General features: G+C 55.7%; 1 protein-coding gene across 1 annotated transcript; it reads right to left on the bottom strand.

Moving 5' to 3' along the window:
• Positions 1 to 5692: 5692 nt before the first annotated feature.
• Positions 5693 to 23646, bottom strand: SYNDIG1L (synapse differentiation inducing 1 like). Its single transcript, XM_030007236.1, has 4 exons — positions 23522 to 23646; positions 11278 to 11732; positions 9898 to 10035; positions 5693 to 8384 (listed from the first exon to the last, which is right to left on the bottom strand). The coding sequence occupies exons 2-4, from the start codon at positions 11704 to 11706 to the stop codon at positions 8226 to 8228; spliced, it is 726 nt and encodes a 241-aa protein (XP_029863096.1). The 5' UTR covers positions 11707 to 11732; positions 23522 to 23646; the 3' UTR covers positions 5693 to 8225.
• Positions 23647 to 24130: the final 484 nt, after the last annotated feature.

The raw sequence follows: 24130 nt of genomic DNA, 5'->3' as shown, positions 1-24130 counted from the left end.
ACAAGCAACTAGTGCTGCTGAGCCAACCCAGCTGTTGAGACAAGAGTCTTTTTCTTCCTGTGCCCCCAGGGTATTTGTGAGGAACCATCTGCCTCTGTCCTGGCAGGTTACACCAGCCACGGCCAGGTCCCCGTTCCCCGTTCTCCTACCATGCTGTCTGCCTCCTTCCCATTAAAACCCATCTGTCATGTGCTGTGGCTGAAAATGTCTCCCGGAGTCCAGCTGTGGCCCACCGCTGCCCTGCCGTTGTCCTTCATGCATATTTTTGCTGAACCAATTTGCCCTGTAGATCTTTAGGTCAGATCTGCCTTTTTTCATGCTGCAGTGATGGCTCAGGCCTTTCCCTGCTGGCCGAGGAGCTCCCTGCCTGCTGCAGCAATTCCCACTGGCAACCCCTCATCGCATCTCCCTGCATTTCATCCCATCTCCACCCATCCTGCCTTCAAGGTAACCCAGTTCCTTCACTCTTCTTCTGTATTTCCAAACCCTCCTGATTTTGTTTCATTAGCAAATGGCAGCAAGGCACCCCTCCTTCCTATGCCAACTTGCTAGTGAAAATATGGAAGATCAATCCTCATAGGGATCCTCAAGGATTTTGCCCTCCAGCCCAACAGATCTCCTAAAATATTAATAACCTGTTAATACACGTCTTAGCTTTCTTGAACCAGCCCCCACCTGACAACTGTTGATGTGGCATCATCCCAGTGGTTTGGCCAAGGTCCAGATGCAGCATTCCCTGCCTTTCCTCTTCTAGAAAACAAGTGAGCTGATGTGTAATGCTAATTTAGCATTAGTCAACATCTGGAAAATGCCAGAGTTTTGAAGAAAATAGATATGAAAGCACTTCAGGAATGAAAAACTTCTGTCTTTCTAGCCTAATACTGTCAAGAGTTTACTGCCTGCGCCTAGACTTTGATATATTACTTTGAGGGCAGCATTTTGTCAGATATTGCATTTATTTGCATTTCATTTCTCCTTCCTTGGCTTCCTCCTTTGCCCCTCTCCCCATCGCTCCTCCATCACTTCAGTAACCACAGCACTGGGGGAAGGTAGGAGAGCTGTGGCAGGACGGACACCTCCTGCCAAACTCAGACGCTTGAGAATAAAGTTACATCTTCCTAGCACTTCTCCCGCAGCATGAGTCTGGGCAGGGGGCAGGCAGGGAGCCTGCTTGTGCAGCAGGAAGGATGGTGCTGGCTCCGGATCCCTTGCCCATGGGGCTTTCCCTCAGCTCCCCATGCCAGGACAAGGCAGCCGCCCCTTTGTGGGGCACTCGCAGGGCTGAGTGACCCCAGAGGTAGGATGGCCTTCTTCCTTTCCATGCCATTATGGCTTGTGAGGGGTTAACCCCTGATAACCAGATTTCACAAGCCTGTTACATATTTGAATCACAGATGATACAGATGACATTAAGCACCATGCTTCGGGCAGGGGCATAGTTAAAACCACAGATTTTGTTGGCCGTTTGTTGGCCTGTGGAGCTCTGTAACACTTGTCCACCCATCTGTGAAGACACGGAGATGTTGCAGGCAGCCTCTTCCTGGTGTGCAGACAGAGCTGTGCTGCTGCGGCCGACACCGGCATGCATGAAGGTGTAGCGCAGGTGAAGCATCCTTTGACTGTGAACCACAAAGCTGCCAGTCCAACTTCACAGATGAGGCTGACAGTTTGGTTGCCAGAGGCGATGGTGTTGCTGTAACGAACGCCAACTTTGCGAGACACTGGGTTTGGTCCTGCCTGACCTTTTGATTAAGCAACAAGATTGGTTTAAAAATTAAGCCAGCAAACACTGAACGGATTAAAATCCAGTTAAGCGCTGTGTCTCCAAAAGTAAAGAGAGAGCCCCTGTGGAGGAGGGGGATATCTGCTGGGAAGCCTCCAAAAGGCTCCCAAGGATGGGAGTGAGCTGAGCGCAGCCAGGAAAGCTCCTGAGCAGAAATGGGGGCAGGAGGGTTGTGTTGTCTGTGTCCAGCCCTGGAGCGGCCGCTGCAGGACACGATGGCATTTTTGGAAGTGAGTAATGTGGAAAAGCTCAGATGAACCAGGGAGCTCCAGAAAGGAGCAGCGGTGGGGAAGACGAGCTGTACGGGAAGAGAGCTCAGCAGGTCAGCCTCTTCAAGGCCACAGAGATGACATTGCGGGGAAGGGGAGCTGGGCAGACCCTGGTGGCGGCAGGGTGGAGGGCTGGCAGCAGAAAGGAGCCCTGCGCATGTAGGACCGAAGCACCGCGTTTTCAGCATCAGTGGAAGTCAGCCATGTGAACCGCTTCCCGAGGGTCCAGGGGTGGCTGCTGCTTTTGCTTGCTGGGAAAAGGAGGTGGAAAAATCCTGGCCATGCGGAGTGTGGTGGGCTGGGGCGAGAAGAGAGGCTCTTCCACGGCTGCCCCCATCTCCTCCTGCTCTCTGGCACGGATGGAGAGGCAGCACCAGCTCCTCTGCTCGGGGGAGCTTGGCCGGAGGGGAGCTTCTGCACATTTGGGGTGGGGGAACACAGACCCTGTCTGGCCTAGGAGCTAACAAGCCAGGTGCTTCTGGCACTTGTTAGTCTTGAGTGTCCAAAGCTGCCAAAGTATCACTTGTGAGGATATTTAAATTGCATCTTTAAGATACACCTTCTAAAGGGCAGCCCGGGCACCAGCTACAGCAAAACCGAGGTCAGCTTAAAGGAGCAGCACATCCCCAAACATCCCTGCACCTGGACACCACAGGGACATGGAGGGAGACGGTGGGGAGGGGGCCATGCAGGGGACAGATGGGCAGTGGAGGGTGAGGCTAACACTCTCCAGTGCATCACCCTCACTAACCCAACCTCTCCCATGTGTCGCAGCAAGCTCCATGGCTCACGGTGGGCCGTGGGGACAGCATCTGCCTTGTCCCCACCTAGCATTCTGTCCCCTCTCAGCACCACTTGTCCTCCTGCCCCATGGGGACAGCTCAGCCCCCCCAGTGCGTTCCTGCACGTGTGGCTACTGGAGGCTGTGGAAGAGGGAGCTGGTGCCTGCGTCTGCAGGGAGAGGAGAGGTAATGAGCCTCCTGATTTCACAGCAGCTGATGCCTAAGTGATGGCTCTTAATTGGCTTCTCTCTGCAGAAATCCTCTCCCGCCAGCCCCAGGAGAGATGGCATTGCCACAGGCTGTGCCTTCCCGCACTCTCTCTGCTGCAGGCTGGTTTTGGGGAGCAAAGGGGAAAGGATAAGCCAGGTGAAGAGATGCACTACTAAGTGCTTTTTAAAATTTTTTGGGGGCAGGAATAGAAAATTTGCCCTGTCTTAGATAATTAGCTATTTCTTACTGGATTACTGTGAAGGGGAAACACTGACTGTGCCATTAAGTGAGGCGAAGGACTTACTCCGCTTTTATTTTCCTGTGTCTCTTTTCTCGCCAGCTTCTGGAGGACACTATGAGCGTGGTGAGGCACTGGAACAGGTTGCCCAGAGAAGCTGTGGATGCCCCATCATAGAAGTGTTCAAGACCAGGCTGGATGGGGCTTTGAGCAACCTGGTCTAGTGGAAGGTGTTCCTGCCATCAGGCAGAAGGGTTGGAACTAGATGGTCCCTTCCAATCCAAACCATTCTATGATTCTATGACAGATGGGGGGAGAATCGAGGCATTTCTGCCCCAGCAGCACTGGTTACAATCCTACCCCGCTAACGGGCACTGCTCAGAGAGCAGGCGGTAGCTTTGCCTCTGCAAGGGGCTGCGTCGTCCCAGGTAGATGAAGGAGCACAGCAGGAAGGACACGCTGCAACCCGCACCGGTCGTTTTCATATCACCTGCCTTGGGGATGACCCTGAGGAGAGGCAGGTTGGCTGGGACTATGTGGGAGGACCAGTGCCCCAGTAGATCCCTTCAGCCCAGGACAGAGTCCCGCAGGGGCCTTGTGTCCCCCATAAACCACATCAGCTTCTTTTCCCTTCTCTGTCCTCTTGCCTCATCCCTGTGGGAAGAGGAGCAAGATCCAGCATGGCCCGATCCCTGCATCCCTCGTCACGACTCTCCAGCCCCTGTCTGCAGCCCACGGCCCCGTTTTGGCATGCCGCAGCACTTGATGAGGGGTGAGCGGTGCAAGCGGAGCTAGGGGAAGCAGGTGGTGGCTCAGATGCACTGGTTGCTCAGATCAGCAGCCAAGGTGCCAGTGCTTTTTCCCTTGGCAGCTTTCTCCCTGGCTGTGTCCCAGAAGGGGGCAATATTCAAAGGGAAGCCCTGCCCTTGTCACGGGCTCCATCTGCCCCATCCTTAGCTGCTTCTGAAGAGAAATGCCTGCTGGGAAGTGCTTATCTTGGTGTTGCGGACATTACAAAAGGAGCCCAAGCTGGAAGCTGACATGTTTTCCACTGCTGCAAAAAGAAACCGAAGCCCAGTGCACCTCAGACAGCACTGCCCTGAGCTCCTGGCTGAGCGAGGAGCATCTCCAGGGCAGGGGAGGGATGCAGGGGATGTTCAGCCAGCCACAGGGAGCAGGGCTGGCTCTGTCCCCAAGGTCTTCTCCTCACAGTGGGAGGGCATCTGGGACACCTGGTGATGGCACTTCTCGCAATCCAAAAGCCACCCCGCATGTGAGACGAGAGAGGGGTATCCAGGCATAGGCCTGGGGAGAGAGGGCAGGGGATGTGCTTTCTGGTGACTTTCTGTGTCTTTTTCTTGGTGTCACTAGCTTAGAGCGAGGGCTGGGGTTGCTGGTGGGGCCATGGGGCCGGGGCAAGGGCATTTGGGGAGCAGTGGGCAGGAGGGTGATGGGACAGGGTTGCTGGGGCCAGGGACTTGTGGGACCGTGCCTGTGCTGGGGATGCCAGACAGGACCTGCATTTACAGGGACAGGCACCTGCAGCCCACTGGCGGGGAGCTCAGTTGCAAATAGTTGTCCTAATTTATGGATAATTAGTTATTCATGAATGGAGAACGGGGGCTTGTTCTGATATATCATAAGACCCTTAAGCACCTCTTGTGCTTATTTAGAAAACTCTGGGGTCTGGGGAAAGACAGCAGGTTGCTGTGTACACCCTTGTAGGACATCACTATTTAACCACCCCTCTGCCCCCCCAGATCAGAGAACCCCAAATCCTCCCTCGCCAGCCAGCAGGAGTCCCGCTCCACCACTGACCCTCTGCATGGGCGCAGACCATCTCTGTACTCCCTGCCCTTCGCATCACCTCCAACAGCTGCGACGTGCCCTGCTCCCCCTTCTCCTTTCTGGGATAGACATGTTGCCAGGCCAGAATTCGAGGCTATTCCTCCTTTGTCCCAGATTTCTGAGTATCCCCTGTGGGATCAGGACCATTGCGGAGCTCTGCCATGGGTCTGGGCGTCCCAGGTGGGAGAGGGACCCCTCCCCTGGGAGGACAGGAGGGAGGGGGCAAAGAGTCACCTCTTCCACACCCACTGGTAGGGTTTAGTTTAACTTTTTTTTTTTTTTTAAGCTCAATCAAATTTCTGGAGCTTGCATCTTCAGTGGCTGCTGTGCCTTGTTGCCTTTTTGCTTCCTTCCCTTCTGCTCGGGCGGCTGCAGCAGACGCTGTGAGTCTATAATAAGTTATTCAGCAGCAGTCTCCATGATGGTCCTCGGATTTCAATTTCCACATGTTTCCCTTCAGGCTGTTTCCAACTAATTTCTCCATTTGCATAATTCCCCCCTTAGGGATGCTCTGGCACAGCCCCTTCCCCCCTCCTTTGACAAGATCATCAGAGATTCAGGCTATTAGCGGAAAACACTTTAATTCTGTTGGCCCTTTAGCCCTGTCCTTCCCTGTGTGTCTCCAATTAAAAAAAGACAAAGAGGTGGGTTGGGGTGCAGGAGGCCGGGGTGCCCATGGGGAGTTGGCTAGGGGCTGCTGGACCCCCACCCAGGGCAGCCCCTGGAGGGAACCAACTGGCAGAATTACAAATTCACAGCAAACACAGTTTCTCATTACCGATTCTGGTCCAGCAGCCCCGATGGTTTTGTCTGGACCAGAATCAGCAGGGAGCCCCCCCCCTCATCCCTGCCCCTGGCTGGGGATGCTTGAGGGGGAGAGGCGGGGAGGGGTTTAGCTGGGATGGCACTGAGCTGGGGGGGAGTGGTGGGTCTGGTCGCCCCTGCTGCATGGGCATCCATGGACGTCCCCTCTCCTGAAATTGGGCTCCTGTCCTGCTTGGTTATTTGGAGGGACGGATGCCCAAGAAGGCTGAGCATGCGGAGGAGAGGGGAACGAAAACCATCCCTCAGCTGCTGGGCGAGGGTGAACCTCATCTTTCCTCTCTAAGCCACCTCATGTCTTCTGGACACCCCAGTCCTTCCCTGCAAATTCAGTCTCTGTCCACCATCAGAAGCAAGACCTGCTTATTCCCCCCTGATGTTCATATTCTTCTGCCCCTCTTCAAGCACATTTTATTTTATGCTTCTACTACACACAGAGCAGCGTGAACATAAACGATGCTCCAGTGTCTCTCTCTCCCCCTAATACTTGTCCATCCACACATGGCAAAAAGCATACATCACCATCCCGCTTCCAGCATTAGCTGCTCGCTGTGATCTACATTGCAGTACATCTCCCTCTTGAGTTGCCCAGACACCAGCTGGATTATAACTTCCTTCGGGAACTGCATAAATCCCTCCAGGTTTAAGTGAGCTCAGCACTCTTGCAAAGCTCACCTCTTCCCTAGCCAGCTCCATGTCCTTATAAACAGTCTTTTTTCCTGCTTTTTTTATTTATTAGCTCTTCCATGTTATAAAACGTAATGGGAACTTTCAGACCAGCTTCTGAACAGGTCTCTGATGTGCTTCTCTCTTTCATGGCTCAAGTACAACATCAATCGCAGACATTAACATGCTTCTCTAGAATGAAATGTACATTTGAATGGCACCCAGCTCAAGGAACATGCTGTGCCTCTTGGAGAGCCAGCTGCAGCCCGCCCAGAAACCCTGGTGAGGGGGTGATGGACGCCCAGAGTCTGCCTGCAGCCCCCTGTGCATGGGGGAAGGAGGCAGCAGGGGAGCCATGGCCAGGGCAAGGGATGGTCAAGGTGGATGCTGGGGAGGGGGGTGAAGCAGGGCCTTTTAACGGCAGCTCTTTGGGGCAGTCATTGCCTTCACACCCACCTCTGACAATATACGAATTAGCAAAGGTAAGGTGTGAGTGGGGATGCATGGGATTTCCTTGTCAGCAGGGCCTGTGGATGGATGGAGATACCCCTCTCCAAGGCATGGGAAGAAGTGTGTTGGGGTCACCCCTGTGTGTCAGGCACCCTCCAAGTCTTCCCCCTCTCTGGATCTCATCCCCTGGCAAACAGCACTCCTGCCCCAGGCTCTGTGTTTCACGTCAGCCTTTTCTTTCCATCCCTCTTTGTGTGTGAGGCCCTGACCTAGTGCCGAGAGTGGAGTCCTTCAGGACCCCACCCCTCCCAGGTCACTTCTTGGGTAGAAATTGCCATTACAAGTATTTTCAGGGCCCAGCACTGTGGGATGCCAACCTTATGGGGACTCCGTCTTGCAATTATTATGACAGTCATTATTAACACAGAGAACACCTTGTTGTCTTTGCCAGCTTGCTCTAACGATGGGAGTGATGGTGTGCAACCACCAGCCTGTCTTCCTCCTTGTTTCTTGCCTGGGGTGGGCCAGCGACTGGGATGTTCCCTGGATCAGGGGTCTGTCTGCAGAGGCATGCAGAGAGCGTGCCCTTCGGTCATGTCCATGCTGCAGTTGTCCTCCTACTTTGCTGCAGCTGAGGGGCCAGGTGCCACCCCATGACACTGAAATGAGAATGTTGTCCCCATCATGGGAGTCTGGAGACCTCAGTAGGACCCCAGCCTCCCGGGCCATTCCCCGGTGCCGTATCCCCTCTTCTCCCTGCATGCCCCCTTCATGGGCCAAGCCTGGGCACCAGCGGTGCATCTCCTGGCTGTGGGGCTGGGAGGGAAAACAGTGGCCCTGGAGCGAGGGTGGTGGCACCAGCCCAGCAGCAGCACGCAGCATCTCTCCTGCACGTCTTCCAGCAGGCAAATGTGCTCCTCCTGGTCCTAGCAGCCAAGCTGGTGCCCAATTCCCTGCTGTCAGATGGTGGCACCCCACAGCCTCGGGGAAAATGGAGGTCTACTGTTTGTCTGAAAGGGGAAAGAGCCTGCGCAGGGCATCCAAGCCGGGGTCACGCCGTGCAAGCAGCCCTTGCAGGCACTGGCGCCCTGTGCTCTGCAGGAAAGCTCAGTCCCAGGAGGGCCACGGCCAGGGCGGCACTGATATATGGGTGGCAGCTATACGTGGCCCCCTTTGGAGAGATAAGCAATCAGCGCTACCACCACCCCGACGTATACTCCTGTGCCGATGGTTATGGAGAGCGCGGCGAGGAAGAGAGCTCGGCGAGAAGCTGAACTGGCCAGATGGAAATCTCCTTTGGAGACAGCCTTGCTGGTCTGAAAGGAGAAGAAATGCTCATTGGTCACAGCAGTACCAACCCGGCCTTTTAGCCTGTGTGCAGTCATTTCACTACTGAGTCAGCCCCCCTTCCCTGGCCGCTGCATCTAATGAAGGCTGGGGACAGACAGCAAGGCGTCCATCAGTCCACTGGACCCTCGTAAGACCAGGCAAACGATCAGTGCATGGGATGACGGCTGTGTGGTACTGACTAGATACCAATATACCCTATACAGACATATAATGAGTACTGCTTAGTCTCAGGGAGCTGAATCCAGACAGCATGGCCTGTTGGTCTGGCTCTACGCCACTTGATTTTGCCTGCATGGGTTTTTCAGGTGAAGCCTATTTGCTATAGAAGTGCTGATGGAGCCAGCGATGGAGACAGATGTGGGTGTTGGCTCTCCAGGCTGGCAACTTCCAGCTTCCCTGAGTGCTCAGGGTGCATTCAGAGCTACTCTTGGTATTACCTACTATTTGTGTTCGAGTTGCCATGTGGAGATCAGGGCACTCACTGTGCACAGACACTGAATAAAAAGATGGTCCTTGCCTCAATGAGTGAGCGGAAGTGGTAGTTATAGCAAATGGAGCTAAATATAAATTGCACAAAGTACATCATCATGTGGAGAGTGCACCGTGCTACCCTGCACCATGTGGAAAAATGTGAAATCAGCCCCTCCTCAGGATCCTAATCAGTTAAAGCTTCCCCTGCCTCTTACCGCCTCTGTGCCAGGTACTCATGTTATATACTTTTCCATTTCTGTTTCTATCTTCTTGATTTAACTTCTTAATGCCTCCCCCCTATCTATTCTTGGTACAGCAGCATCTATGCAAATGTAGAGTAAATCCCCTGGCTCTGCATGCATTATTCTGGGTCAACAGTAATGGAAGCGAGCCCAGGCTCTGGGCTAAGCCCTCAAGAAGGCAGCAGCTCCTCTGAGCTGGTGCAGTCCAAGCGCCACCACCCTCTCCAGCCTCCGCCACCCTGGTGTTGGCTCGCACAGCTTAGCCAATGCATGGCAGGAACAAGTGCAACAGAGGAGCTGTAGTGTGATATGGAGACCAGGCTCCTCTTTGCGCCCAGGCTCCAGAGCAGCCTGACTCCCGGGGTGTGAGCTGCCTCCGACTGCGTCATGGTGTAGGACCTTCGCCCTACTGGAGAATGGGAGGGCAGGTGGGAAAATGCCGTCTTCCTGAGCCTGGCTGGAGGGTGAGAACCTGGGCAAGGGGCCAAGGGGAGCCCCAGTTCCCTAAATAACACCCAAAAGACCCAAAGGAAAAGCCTGACCTCCAGTAACCCACACAAGCGCTGGAGGGCTTGCAACCCCACAGCAGTTGTGGACACATCCAGAAGCCAGGAGCACCCTTTGCCTCAGCCCTCAGGGGTCTGGGCATGGCACAGAGATGAGCCTTAGAGCCAGAAAGGCACCCGGTCCCTTCCAGGGCTGCTGTGGCTTGCAGGACCCTTGCTCCAGCACTCAATGCATGCAGGCAAGCAAAGGGATTTCTTACCCCTTGGGAGAAGTAGAAGGCAGCAATCCCCAGGGGCCAGAAGCAGCACAGCATGGAGAAAAGGGCTAAGCCCAGGTGGTCCCGGGGGGGAAGCATCAGGAAATGATCCTCACTTTCGCTGTCACTGGAGGAGTCGCTCTGCAAAACCAGATGGATTCAGCACATGCCCACCTCCCCGTGTCGCCCTGCAGGCTGCATCCCAGCCCCTCTCCTCCCAGCTCCTGCTCTCTCCTGGCCCTTTCACATATTCTCATATGTTTCCCACCTGCAAATTCAAGGAATGAGTTTCAAAAATATTTTAGCCTCCTCAGCCTGGTTTGATGAGAAAAAATGTAGCTCACCAAATTCAGGAGCGGAGTGGATTCTCGGCTCCCTGCCAGAGCAAATGCTGAGCTCGCTTGCTGGGGGTCTGGGATTTCCCTGGGAGATAGATAGTCTTAAACTGAAATATCTTCAGCTTTGGCAGAACTGGCTGTTTGTCAGCTTAAACAAACTTAAACAAAGTGCCTTATCCCCATTAGGGACTAGGAGATCGATATCCTGCTAAACTAATTTAGCAAGTGAGGGAAAGCGGTTGAATTGGAGCCTCTATCATGGGGGCGACGTGTCCTGTCCCCTTAGCGAGCGCATTGCTCAGAGCACCTGCGGTCAGCCCTCCTGCCTTTGGGCACCTCTCGGCCAGCCGCAGACCAGCCTGGAAGCGATGTGTCTCGGTGGGGAAGGCACGCAGAGGTGGAGATGCCCCTGCTGCCATCTGAAAAGGCCACACCACCGGCACCGAAAGCAGCAGAGCTGTGCTGGGTCATCAGATGTCAGCTCCAGCAGGCTCCGGGGACTCGCTCCCACTTCTTAAGGTCCTGGGTGATGTTCCCAGCCTCTGTGCTGCCGCTCGAGCTGGGGGGTGGCACAGAGTGCAGCATGAGCCTGCTTTGCCAGCTCTCATTCTTCCTTTGCAGGATTTGTCCTGTCTTTATATATAAAGCTTTCTCTCGGCTGCTGCCATCAGGCCTATGAATTTTGCTGTTATACAAAGATTGCTATTTCCCCTTAGCTCGAGTGCCACAGCGGTGGCAAGCTGCCCTTGTTAAAGGGTCCCCATATCCCAAGGGTCCTGCAGAGACGGCCCCACCTCACCTTTGCTCCATGCAGCCAGGCTGCCCTCAGGGAAGCTGACCTCCTTCTGAGGTCTGCAGTGAGGAAAAGGGAGCAGAAATGATAAGGAGGAAGAAGAAATATTGGGTACACAGGGAGAGGCAGGAGATCGTAGGGTCTGGGGGGAAGCTCTGGGGAAAGAAGGAAGAATAAATGACCAAGGATTTGGGCTGATGGCCAGGGTTACCAGGGGAGGAGTTTGGTGCCATCCCACCTGGCAAAGCTCACCTCGTACTCCTGGAGCTCCTCTTCCTCCACCTCGTAGGACACAGTTTGGATGCGGATGTCGCTCTCTACCAGGCAGGACCCTTGCGCCTCACGCCCATCGGGACCTTCGGATGGAGCCTCTTTGCTTTCCATAAAAGTGGTCTCGCAGCTTTCTGTCTTGCTGTCCTTAGCCTTGAGAGCAGTCTCATCCTTCACGAGGATGAAATTGGGGCCATACAAGGCTTCAACAGCCAGCTGCAGGGAACTGGCATCCAGCAGCTGGTGAGTCCTGGCACCGCCAGTGTTTTGGAAGATGTAGGAATACAGTTTCCCTTGGCAGCGATGACTGGGGTAGTCCTGGCTGTGATGCTGGTGGTAAGAATAGCTGCTGCGAAGGTGCCCATTGGCCTTGGCCAAGAGCGGGTTTTGGAGCTCACGCACGCTCTCCATGCTGCTGGCAGCGGGGGGGAGCGATCCTGTGGGAGCAGAGAGTGGGAGGAGGAGGCTGTTATTTCAGCAAGGCAAGGGAGCGGAAAAGCCTCTCACTCATGCAGAGCTGATGTCAAGATGAGGCTAGTGGGAACAGAAAGATGTGGCAATGCTGGAGAAAGCAAGAGCCCTCCCCACCTCTCCACGGCTTGAATGCTATCTCGGCAAACTAAGCATCTCTTCATCTCTCCCCAGCTGGTAGTAAGATAAGGATGCAGCCCTGCAACAAGATGATCTGATTCAGGCTGGATTAAGATGAGGATTTGCTGTATCTATAATGCATCTTGAGATGGCCGCGTGCAGCCTGACAGGAAAGGACCTACTGCATCTTTTCTGCTGGCTCATAATGTGTGCAACGACAAAGCCTAACAGACAGCACAGAAGTAGATAAGAGGCTGACAGCCACTTGAGGGGCCTCCCTGACTTCCCAAAGCGGAGAGCTGCATGGTGAATTACAGCCCTCCAGGCATTACACATGCACCTAACTGGCTTTCAGGTACATGGGAGGTTTCCTAGGGCTCCTCCAAGACTGAGCTGGGGGCTGAAGCGAAAGCAGTGAGCCATCGAGGGAAACCAGGAGGCTGCTGTGAGGACATAGAGGTGGTGTTAGGCTAGGATTTGGAGTGTTGGACGCTCAACCAGCCATGCGGAAAATTGAGGAACGGAGGGATATAGAGGTTAAAAAGTAGACCCCATGGGGTTTGGTCCGCACTGAAATTACAATTTAAGTAAACGACCCATCACATCAGAGCTCTGTTTAAACCAGCTGCACCCCTGGGTACAGGACAGCTGTGCAGCCCTGGCTCCAGGCCACCGGCTTCAGAAAATGCCAAGTCCAAATGGGATCCTCAGCTACAAATGCCAACACGGGTTTCTTCCTCAGGGAAATTCACCCCTACTCTCCCTTCCTCCATTTCAGTGTGCTGAAACCTTGTGCTGCTTTTTTTTTTTTTTGCATGAAAATTTCTGAGATGAAATATTTCAACCCCTTTTCTTCAGAGGAGCGTTTGCTATTTTGGCTTCCCAACCCACCTTGGCACAAAGAAAATGTGTAGTGAAATATCAGCGTTCCCCAGGAGAGAGAAACAATTACTTTGCGCTCCTCAGTACCCGAGCCCTGTGTTTTACAGCCACTCTCTAGCACGTTCCCAGCTCCTAGACTGTGCCACCTTATTGCCTTGCAACCCCAAATGTTCCTGTCTTCCTTAGAGACCTCCATCACTGACTCCTCTGCAGGACGCTGTGTAGCAGAGACACGCTTCTGCCTGCTATAGGGTTCCCCGAGGTGTGCTAGGCTTTCTGATAGAAGGCACATCACCTTGGCTTTAAATCTGTCCTCAAGAAGAAAATATAAATAAAGAAGTTGGAGTTGAAGACTCCAGAGAGTGAAAAGCCCAAGTGGTCCCATCCCCTTGGCCAAACTCTACCATACTGCACAGGTTTGAGTGCCGTACCTGGTTTTAAACAGCCCTGTCGATGGGCTTTGTTTTGGCAGCAGTCGTCACATTTTGGAAAGCTGCTCAGGAAAATGGAGCCATTCAAAAGCACTCTCGCGCTGCTAAAACTCTGCACATTTTGGTGAATGCCCTCCACCTCTCCCTCCCCAAAACCATTCTCTGCTTTCTGCAGTCTCCCACTTTACTAATAAAGCCTGTAATGGCTTGTGCGGCAGATGGCCATTAAGTATTTTCAAAATATTTAAGCGAGATGCATATTTGTAGCACAGACGGTTTTATTTCCCGCACAGACCCAGAGAAGCTCAAAGCTTCATCCCAGTTTTCAGGCAAGGAAAGCATGAACCTCTTCTTTGCTTACCTCAACATGCAAATCAGATTTCCAATAAAATGTCTTGCTTTTTAATGAAACAGTAAGGAAAGACCAGTCACTGAGTGTCACTTGAGAGCAGCAGCCCAAGCAGGAGCAGAAGCCCAGCTCTAGCAAGAGAAAGTTGACAGTTTTGGTAGGGCAACCACGCCTCATCTCAAGAAAAGTTTCTGGCAGCAAGCTAGGGTAGGGAAGGATGGGATATTGCGGGGAGCTGCCGGAGGGAGCAGGCTCCAAATGCACTGAGAAACGCCAGCAGACAGGCTGTGGGCAGGCTGCCGGCCATCAGGCAGCGGGTGCTGCCGACGTGGAGATTGCTGCTCTGCTCACTTCAGGTCTTCGGCAGCGGGTTAGAGGAGCGGGAGAGCTGTGTGGCAAAGCCATATGTTTCACAGCAGCAAGCGCTGGGAAACACTCAGAGCATAGGGAGAAGAAGAAGGGAAAGGAGATGGGAGGAATTGGAAACCTAAAAGGCAGTTTGGGAGGCGGCAGGTATCACAGACCAGGGTGGGAAGAGCGTGTCGATGCAGCTGAACTGCTGCTGGACACGGACTCTGCTGACTTTGGGCATCCTGAAGGATGCTAAAGGGGCCGGCTGGCAGCAGATGGCTGGCTGACCTCGGCTGGGGGGAAGAGGCAAGGAGGGCTTGCAGGTAGCAAATATCCCAGGGTGAACACACCTTGGAAGAGTAACAGTGTGGGTAGCAAAAGAAGCAGCAGGAAAATACTGCTGAAACATGGGAAAGTCTCTGCGAATGTGAGCTGGGCAGGGCTGAAGGCTTTGCCCCAGGGGAGCAGGGAGAGCCCAAACCTCTCTGGTCCCTCAGACTGCCCTGGAGCTGTCCTTAGAGCAGGGCCAGGACCATGGAGGCTGCTGTACTGCACAAAGTGTGGACAGGGCAGGGCTACAGCTAGAAGATTTTAGTCCATGCTAGTCTTGTACTCTCTGGGATTATAAAAGCTTTACCTGTACTAAACTCTGTTTTCCTGCTGCCTTCCACTCTCAGGAGTTGGGGAGGATGCTCTCCCTGGGAGCAGTGTAGGGCAGTAACAGGGCTGCAGGGATGAGGGGAAAAGTGCAGAAGGAGATCTCACTGCGCTTCTCATAAATAGGCAAAGGGACCACCAAGTGCAGCCCTAGCACCAGGTCTGGGCATTTTTCAGCAGTGGGGAGGGGATGCCGAGGGCCAGCGTCACAGCGTGCCTACAGCAGTGTGCTCAGCCCTGCTGGAAAGCAGCCAGGCTGGAACCTCCCTCTCTGATAGCTGATGTGAAGAGTCCCAGTGTTGGAGGGGTTAGAGATGCTTCCCACTCCTTAGTCACCAAGATCACTGCATCACATAGAGACTGCACCTGTGTGCGCAAGCACGCGTGCTTGCGTGTGCCAAACGGTCTGGGTTTGCAGGTAGAGACGAGGGCCGTCAAACCTCTAGAGATGATATTAGAGAGGGAATGGCAGGGAGGGTGAAGACCAGCCCCACACGCATACGCGCAGGGAAGGACAGAGCCAAACCAGCCCTGCCATCATCCCCAAACCCCATTTGGATTATCTGGATCCTACAGTGAATTTAGCCACACAGGGACTTAATAAAGTAAGCCTGGTAATAAAGTAAGCCTGGTAATAAAGTAAGCCTGGTAATAAAGTAAGCCTGGTAATAAAGTAAGCCTGGTAATAACCAGGCTTGGGGGAAGAAGAATGAAACCAGCAGGTGAAAGCAAGGAAGCTGTAAAAGACAAAATTGGCAAAGAGTGGCCATTCTCTGTCCTCGTTACCAGCATGAATGGATAGCGTGCATATCCATCAGCTCCACAGGGCTAGTCTGGACAGTACTGGCAGCAGGTAACGGCGGCGAGATGCTGTTAAGTGCACAGGGAGGATGCATACATACAAGTGTACATGCACAACATGAGCCCGGGGGAGGGCACACCTGGGAGGAGGCAGACTCCAGTGCCCTGATTGAACTGGACTTGCTGCAGCCCTACCGCCAACACTAACAGCTGCTGCCTCCCTAACGAACTGCCTCCCCCACTGCACGGCTGCTCCTGTAACCACCTGGTGGGGCAGGGCCCCCCATGGTCCCCAAGCTGCTTGCAGCGGTCCCCAGCAGAGTGGGAAATGCACAACTATGTTGTGTACTCTCAGCTTCTCAAGGCGAGTACTGGCTAAAAGGAGCCAAAATAAGGCATGAAAATAAAGAGGTAGCAAATTTAGCTTTGTGCTTCACGGATCTCACCTCCACATCGCATCCCCTGGGGCAGTCCAGGTCCCCCTTGGGACCATCCTGAGTGTTTTCAGCCCACATGAGAGGTGCTGAGGTCACCGGCCACCCCCGCCAGCAGCAGCACAGCCCTCAGAGAGACCCTCAGCACAGATGCTGGCTATGATAAGCCCAGTTAATGATGAATTAAGTAGCTGTTCCAGGAATCAATCATCATTTAATTGCCCTGTCAAGCAAACACTCTGCCTTGCTTCCCAGGCTCATTAGCAGGTTGCGGCTGCGTTGCATGTCCCCAGACTCCTGAGTGAGAAGGTTAGCCCATCCTGGCCAAAGGCTTTCCAATTCAGGACAGCACCCAGGGAAGCCTGTGCCCTCGGGGAGTGGTGCCCCGCTGCCCTGCCGTGCCCTGGCTGGTCCGAGGGCAGGGGACAGTGCAAATGCCTGTTTCTGACCTGGCTGATGGAAGCAGCATCACGGCCAGGTACAGCTGCCATAGCCCCGGGACAGAGGTGGGCCAGCTCCTGATGGAGCAGAAAAGCACGGGAGATGTGGCTAGCACCCTTCCCAGAGCCCAGGTCCTTCTGGAAGCTCTCAGGAGGTGCTTTGGGGCTTCTAGGCAGAGGCTTAAGTCCTGCAAGGGCACAGTACCTCTACCTCTGGGCAGCCAAGCTTGCGATTCTGCCCAAGAGAAAACCAGCTCACAAAGGCTGCTGAGAAGCAAGGGCAGAGCATCACAGGGAGGCAAGCTGGCATTCTGGAGAGGGAATATGGGGATGAAGGAAGGGCTGTGAGGACTTGTGGACAATGGCAGGGGCGGACCAACCCCTCCCTCAGCCCTAGGAGGCCGCACAGCAGCGTGGATACCTGCCGCATCCCAGCCCTGAGCCCTGCAGGGTGAAGCACAGCTCAAGGGGAGAAGGAAGCGCTTTCATCATCCCCGCAGACATGGCTGCTGAAAGCGGTCACGCTCCGGCCAACATTCAAGCCCTCCTGCAGGTGCTCGTCTCCACACCACTGCTCCTGCCTCGGGTGTAGCAGCAGTGTGCAGAGTGGGGGCTGTTCATCCCTGGGGTGTAACGAAGCCTTCACCAGTCCTGGGAAATGTTGCTGCGGCAGGAGGAGGTGGCCGGGGGGTGGAAGGGGCAGGGAGGTGGTGTGGGGGAGGCAGCTCTCAGCATGGGGCAGGAGAGGAGGGTGGTGGGGCATGACAGCCCTGATGGGGCTGGCAGAGGTGGTACCCAGAGAAGCAAAGGGGTACGGCAGGGACAGCAGTGGCAAGGGAAATGGTGGGCAAGAGGCACAAGGCAGGGGAAGCAAAGTGACGTCTGAGCCAGGCAGAGAGGTGGGCCCCGGCCACCGGGATGGAGAAGAAAGGGATTGTGGAGCTGCTGGAGGGGAAAGAGTTGGTGAGGACCGGGAAGGAAGGAAGGAGGTGACAGAGTCCGTGGATGTGGATTAGAGGGAGGATAGCTGAGGTGTTCGTGATTCATCTAATTCACAACTTTGCTGCAGCCGGTTTGACAGAGCTGGAAAGGAGTGAATAAAGTGCTTGTTCTGATCTCCTGACAGGTATAGCCAGTGCCTCGGCAATGGGCTCCTGGCTCCAACAGAGACTAAATTGCTCTGAGAATTGGGATGCGATGGGCTGCTTTTCAAGGTTCGCAAGTCAAATTGGGCAATTTCCAGGTGGAAATCGAGTCTTTATTCTCCCTGGTAAAAATGTTTCTCTGCAGCAGTGTTTCGACCCAGCTGTGCTCAGAGCTAAGGCGTTGCTCCTAATGGTAAGAAACAGTAAATCCATCCCCGGGGCTGGCAGGGGAGAGCCGGGCTGCTTTCTGGAGGAGCCGTACCAGGGGCTCTGCAGGGCTGGGGGCTCTCCCACCGCCCTGTCCCCAGCCCCGGTGCCAGCGGGCCGGACACCCTGCCCGTGAGCATCAGCAGGGGAGCAGCGTGAGCTCCGTCGCCTCCAAACACGGGGAAGACGCGCTCGTAACACTCAACCTCAAAGCGGGAGTGCCTGCGAACAGGCTGCGCCCCGCCGCTGTGGCACCACGGGGCTGCGGGGCCGGCAGGGCGCCTGTGGCCCGCTGCCACCGTGTTCCCCATCCCCGGCCGGGGACCCCCAGCCCGGCACCCGCCCCCGGCAGGGCCCGGCACTTGGAGAGGTGGCCGCTAGATGTCCCAGGCACTCCACGCAGCGCAGGCTGCCGCTCCGGCCGCCGCACCGCCCCGGGGCCGCGGAGAGCGGGGCGGGGGGGGGGGGACGACACGCAGACCCAGCCGCTCCCCCGGCCCCGGCCCCCGCCCGCCTCTCCCGGCCGAGCATCCCACAGCACCGCGGGGCCGGGACGGCGCCTGCATGCAAAGCCTGGGCCTAGCGCCTGTACGTCCAAATCGTTGGGCGCTGCTAGGCCGCCTCAACACCCCGCGGCTGGCGTTGGCCTTGCTGATGTGAGCCCCAGCGCCCGCCCGGAGTCGGAGCTCAGCGGCTCGGATGCGGCCACGGGACGTGGCCCGCTGGGATGCCCCCCTTTGCGCCCCTCGTGCAAGGGAGAGCGGGAGAGGGCTCACCGAGCTGGGGAGGGGGGAAGGAGGAAGCATGGAGCGTGATGGTAATAAAACACATGGTCGTGTGGGCGGCTAGGTGTATAATTAGCAGGTTTGGACTCTCTCAGTGCCCTTTTTTTGGCTGGAGACACAAACAAGTAAATAAGGCAGCGGTCAGGAGTCTCTGCAGGCTGTCCTGGGTGTGGGTCTCCCGGGTGTGTGGGATCAGGGAGGAGAGGGGGCAACAGGGGGGCTGCTCCTGGGGGCTGCCCCGGTGCTGGAGGGCAGCAGGGCGGCCACGGGGTGGCCAGCTGAGGCGGAGCAGAGCAGGTGACCGGGCCGGCAGCGTTGTGCCGGGGAAGTGGGCCAGGGCGGGATCAGGGATGGACAAGTTCTGGAGGTGCCAAGGGCCACGCTGGGGCAGTCCTCTCAGTCTCGGAGTGCTCCTGTTGGATTTGCACCCAAACAACCTTCAGCCCTGCAGCGCCCTCAACAAGCCCCAGTGCGGGGCTTTAAAGGGGCACGTGATGCCAACCAAAACTGATTGATAGCTCTCACTGGAGGCTTCTTCACATGGTTGTTTGGGGACCCAGCAGGGTTGCTTGGAGGCAGTGGAAGTCAGGGCGATGACTCCCATGAGGGGAGGCTGCTGGGGCTGTTGCTCAGCGTCTCCAGCTCTTTGAGGCATCAGCCGACGAGGACGCCTTGGGAGGCTGTCAGGCTCTGACTGCTCATCTCGGCCACAAAATGCCAGCCCGGGGTCAGGGGAGAGTGACTTCCCCCGCCTGCTGCAGCATCCGAATCACTGGCCTGGGAAAACACGAGCTCAGCCTGGGTCCAGGCTTCAGCCTCCTCTTCCTCAGCTCAGAATCATCCTAAGGAAATACCCTAAGGCTGCTCTCTGGAGAGAAGGGCATTGGCACCCTACCCTCAATGTAGAAAGCCTACTTAGAAACGTCCATGCCTGTAGAGCTATTGGGAGCCAAATTCACTGACCCCCGGGCTCCAGGAAGCACAAATGTTTCCAGCACAGAGGCAGCCCTGACCCTTGCAGAGACCAGGCTCCCTGCCCGGGGTGCCCAAAGGGACACCAAGCATCACACAGGAGAGCTCACAGAGGTCTCCCAAGATGCGTTTATTGCCAGGACGTTCTCGCTGCTGCTGGAAGATGCACAGAAGCTCGTGCTTGCGGATTATAATTTTGCTCATGGCTGATTTTCCTATGCTAATGGTTATAGTCTTCAATTTCACATCAGGTTTTCTCCGTCGCTATTTATACCCAGTATTGAACTGAACACGGTGGGTATCCTAGATGGGTCCATGCTCTTCTCCCAGCTTGCCCTATTTCATCCATACTCCTTGCTCCAGTCCCATCATCTCCACTTCAAGGCTCTTCTCCTGCCTGCAAAGTCTCACAGGCCATTGCCCCTTCATGGCTGCTGCTGCCCCGGGACCCTGTACCCCATCCTCCCCACTGCTCCCTCCCCACAGACCACTCTGCTGCCTGGTCCTGTGTCACAGGGTGAGCATCACCCTCAGGGAACAGCGATACCCTGTGGGGGAGCTCCCCTCCAGGACCAGCCCTGCGCCCCTCAGCCCTCCAGCCCAGCCTGCCCCAGGGCCACACCCGGGGTCCGCACCCCAAGGATGCCCTCCCTGCCACAGCCTGTCACCCACCACGAAAGTGATATGGCAGATAGGACCTGGCTTTTTGCCAGGTGGGAGACCCGCACCGGCCGAGACCCAAGATGGGGACAGGGACATAGCACATGATTGGCAGCAGGCATCGGGGGGGAGAGAGAGATGTCCTCCCCTTTGCAGCTGTGGCTTGCTGATAGAGCAGCTTAGCCACAACACCTATCTCCATCCTTGCATCTCTCTGCAAATCACCCTCCTATCAATCGAAGCTGGCAATGTAAAGCGGCTGTTAAGGACTGCTCATTTGTCTCTGTTTAAAACATATCCGTACTCAAATGATTCATAACCACCCTGAAGGCTAGCGCATGCTGGCACTCTCCTTTCCCCACCGTCCTGTTTATTTTATCCACCGTCTGCCTGCCTGCAGCTCAGGGCTATTTCCACATTGCTTACTGTGGCCTGATTCTCCTGGGGATTCACTGGGCTCTTCTACAGTTCAGATGTTTAATTCATTTGCCAATGATCTGTTCTCTCTTTAAAAATGAAGTTATTCTGTGGAGATGACACCTTTCTAGCTTACTTTTCCAAAGCCTAAATTTCCAAACATAGCCTGTATGTATCAGCAGTAAGCTGATCTCCTGGTCCAGCGAATAAGTGGATCGCTCTCTTCCCACTCTGGCCAACGTCTGCAGACTCAGACAAACTTCAAGGTGTTAAATTACCACCCAGGTCAATAGGTGCAATCCAAAACAAATGCTGAGCCTCTCTTTCATATTTGTTATTGCCAAAGAAATTGAATCGTCAGGTGGAGATGTGCCCTCAGTCCCAGGGGGACAGGAATGTGCAGAGGATGGTGCTATATTTTCTTACATATTGTATGGAAAGAGATGCTACAAAACGATGTCACATTTTCTTTTCCATGGCCCTGTCAAGTCCCAACCATGCCTTGCTGAGGGACCCTTTGGGTTGCTCCTGCCTTTGCTGTATGGATGCTTTCCCTCTCTTCCTGGCCCTTTTCTCTTTCCTGCCCACGTCACCACTGGACCCAGATCAGCCCTTCCTGGGACACGGCTCAGGCTGCTGCTTGCACCCATCTGGAGGCGTAGCACATGGCGGGAGGTGGCTCTGCTTTGGGTGAGCAGCATCAGTGGTCCCACGCGGGCTGAGCGAGGACATCCCGCTCACGGTGCTTCCCTCCCAGTGTGTCCGTGCTGCATGGGGACGAGCCCCAGCACCCGCCGTCTCACCCTGCCCTGCCACCTTGGAGGCCCCGGGGAGATGGGAGGATTTGCAGAGAAACTTTCACCCAGCTCAGGAGCAGCACCAGCGTGGCTGCCACAAGTGGCATTGTGTCTCTGAGCCGGCGCACAAGTGCCCCAGGCCAATTTTCCACGCCAACAGTTGAGTTTCCAGATATAGAGCTTGGGGACAAATCCTGTGACCGACCCTGGTTTTCAAATGATACCTGAAGTGTTCGTTTAAGTGAGGCACCCAAAAACCACTGGGGATCAGTGGAGCTTTCCCTTCCAGGCTGAGCAAAGCATTTGGGCTGGTTTGCTGCCTTTTTCACTTGACAGAGAAGCAGCAACAGAAAGACAATTTGGAGGAAATCTATAATGGACTTTTTTTTTTTCCCCTCTCTAATGCTGTGGTTTGGCCCTCCAGCTGGAAAAGTCAATCATTTGCCCATCTCTAATTCTACAGATAGAGAAATACTGGCTGAAGACCTTGCCTGAAATTACGCCCTGAAAGCAGCAGAAGAGCTGCATCCTGCAAGTGGTGCCTGCCAGTCCCCGGCTTGGGTACAGGGCTTTAGAAAATAGGCAGAAAAGAGCCAAAATTTGCCTGATTCAGAGACCATAGGAGCCCGAAAACAATGCCAAGCATGGATATTAAATGGAGGGAGGGTGATGAAGGGGTAAGAGAGACTTGGGGAAGGGACACAGTGTATCAGTGCCCGGGGTCTAACACTGATGGGGACAGGGTGGCACCAGGGGCACCCAGCAGGGAGAGCGGGGGGCAGGAAGGGCAGAGCTTCAGGCTGCCCGTTGAGATCAAGGATGCTCCTGGGAAGCTGCGAGCACATCCCATCCCACGCAGAGGGGCCGTGAAAGGGGCAGCCGAACCACAAGGGGCTGAAGTGCCCACGTCCGTGTTGGGGGGCCATTCCCTACAGCCCACAGGCTGCTCTGCCGCAGGCTGCCGGGCCGGGCAGGACTGGCCCCTTTGGGGCTTGCTCCAGCCAGCTTGGAGGTGGCAGAGGGGGATTTTAATGGGCAAGTTTTTGCCAAGCACTTGGTCACCTCTCCACAAGTGATGGCGATGTCTGCAGGCTGGGCCGAGGGCAGGGAGGGGTTGGGTACCACGCAAAAGCAGGGATCTGCTGTACAAATTCACTGTGCTGGAGCTGCAGCAAATTACTCATTCTTTAATAATGGTGTTTATTACCTGCCTCTGACGGTGGTTGAGGGAGCCGAAGTGAAGTGGGTTCAGCTCCCCAAAGCTTTAGCTCTGCCAGCCATTTTCATGACACAAGAAACTTTTGCCGGAGAAATGCAGTCACTACATTTTGGCTTGGGTAATTCCTTCTCCTGACAGCCTACAAAGTAACCAGTGATTATCCCCCAGAGACCGAGGCTTTTTTTTCCTTGTGCGTTGCAGGCAGGCTCAGACCCCGCTCCTCTAGTTATCCCTGGTGTTTACATAGTGCTACTTTCCTCCTGGGAAAAAGGTTTCTACTGGTGGCAGACCCCGAGCTCATGAAAAGGGAATTTATTTTTTTCAGAAGCAAAGCAGGCAGCCCAGTAAAGTGGGTTTGGGGAGAACAGCACAGCTATTGTGAAACCCGCAGCAGCTTCGGAGAAGGAATTATAAACAGGCACTGGGCAGAGACAGAAAGCGCTGCCCTTTGAAACTCCTGAACGTTCGGCTCTCCCCCCAGACACAAGCCGGGAGGGCGTCCGCAGGACTATAGGGAGAAGGTGCTGTTCAGGGGAGTCGGTTCCTTGGCACAATTCACGGCGCTGGCAATAGCCCTCTCGACCGAAGTCCCCGGACCATTCCCCCGCCCGGGTACATCCCAAGGATGTGCACCCGGGGTGGCCGGCGGCGGGGTGGCTCCCGCCGGCTGCTGAAGCTCCTCAGCAGAAGGAAAACAACCCCCAAACTTCAGCCGGCGGCTGAGGTGCCTCCCAGGGAGGGAGCCCCGATGGCCGCCTGGGTCCAAGGGGCCATTGCAGTTGCTCTGACGTATCCGGCCTCCAAAACTTTTGCCGAAATGCTTACATTTGGCCCACCCCAGAGCCTCCGATCAGGTAATTTTGTCCTGGTTTCTCCAGGCTGCAGCCTGTCGTCTTTACAGCCCCCGACACGTTTTCTGCCCCCCCCCCCGGGCCAACCCGAGCTTGGCGCCGGGCTGGCTTCCCCCGGGGACCTGCCGCCGCCCCGCGGGAACAGCCCGGGGACGAGCGCCCGGACGCCCCAGGAGAGCCACCCGCCCGCCTCCGAGCGGGGATGCCCCCATCCCGGAGTGGAGCGCGGGTCCTTACCTGCGTGTCGAGGAAGGGCTCACCCGCCAACTTGGAGCGGCGGCGGCAGGAGCGGAGCGGCGGCGGCCGGCATGGCCGTGGCCGGCGGCGGCTCTCGGCTGCGGGGCACGCCGCGGCCCGCCGCCCGGGTGGGCGTCCGGCGGCCCTGCGGCGGGCCCGGCCGCGGGCTGCCGGGGAGCGGCGGGGAGCGGCGCGGCGGAGCCCCAGCCGGTGCCGGGGTGTGCGGCAGCGCACCAGGATCCGCACGGGGCTGTGCAGCAGCGGCGAAGCCCTCTAGCTGCAGCGAAGCCGTACTTCACGTTCGCGTCCAGAGACCCCGCGCCCGCTCGCTGCCTCCCCTAGCTCTGGCACGCTGGCTCTGCTGCCACCGGCTCCTAGGGCTCGCTAATGAGAGCTGTGCGTCGCCGCCGCTCCCCGGCGCCCGACATGATTTCTTCTCCCGCTGGTTTAGGTAACAAGGCGGAAAGTCTCTCCTTTCTCTTCTGCTCCCTCCGCTGCCCAGGGCACAGCCCTTCCCGCTCCCCCAGCCAGGGAAAGACCCAGCGCCGGCAAGCAGAGTTTAAAGGAAAAGGGTCAATGAGATTTCTTCCTGCCGGAGCCCGTGCTGAG

This window comes from Aquila chrysaetos, chromosome 2 (assembly GCF_900496995.4).
Source record: "Aquila chrysaetos chrysaetos chromosome 2, bAquChr1.4, whole genome shotgun sequence".
Classification (NCBI taxonomy): Eukaryota; Metazoa; Chordata; class Aves; order Accipitriformes; family Accipitridae; genus Aquila; species Aquila chrysaetos.
This window is presented reverse-complemented; position numbering and strand designations above follow the sequence as displayed.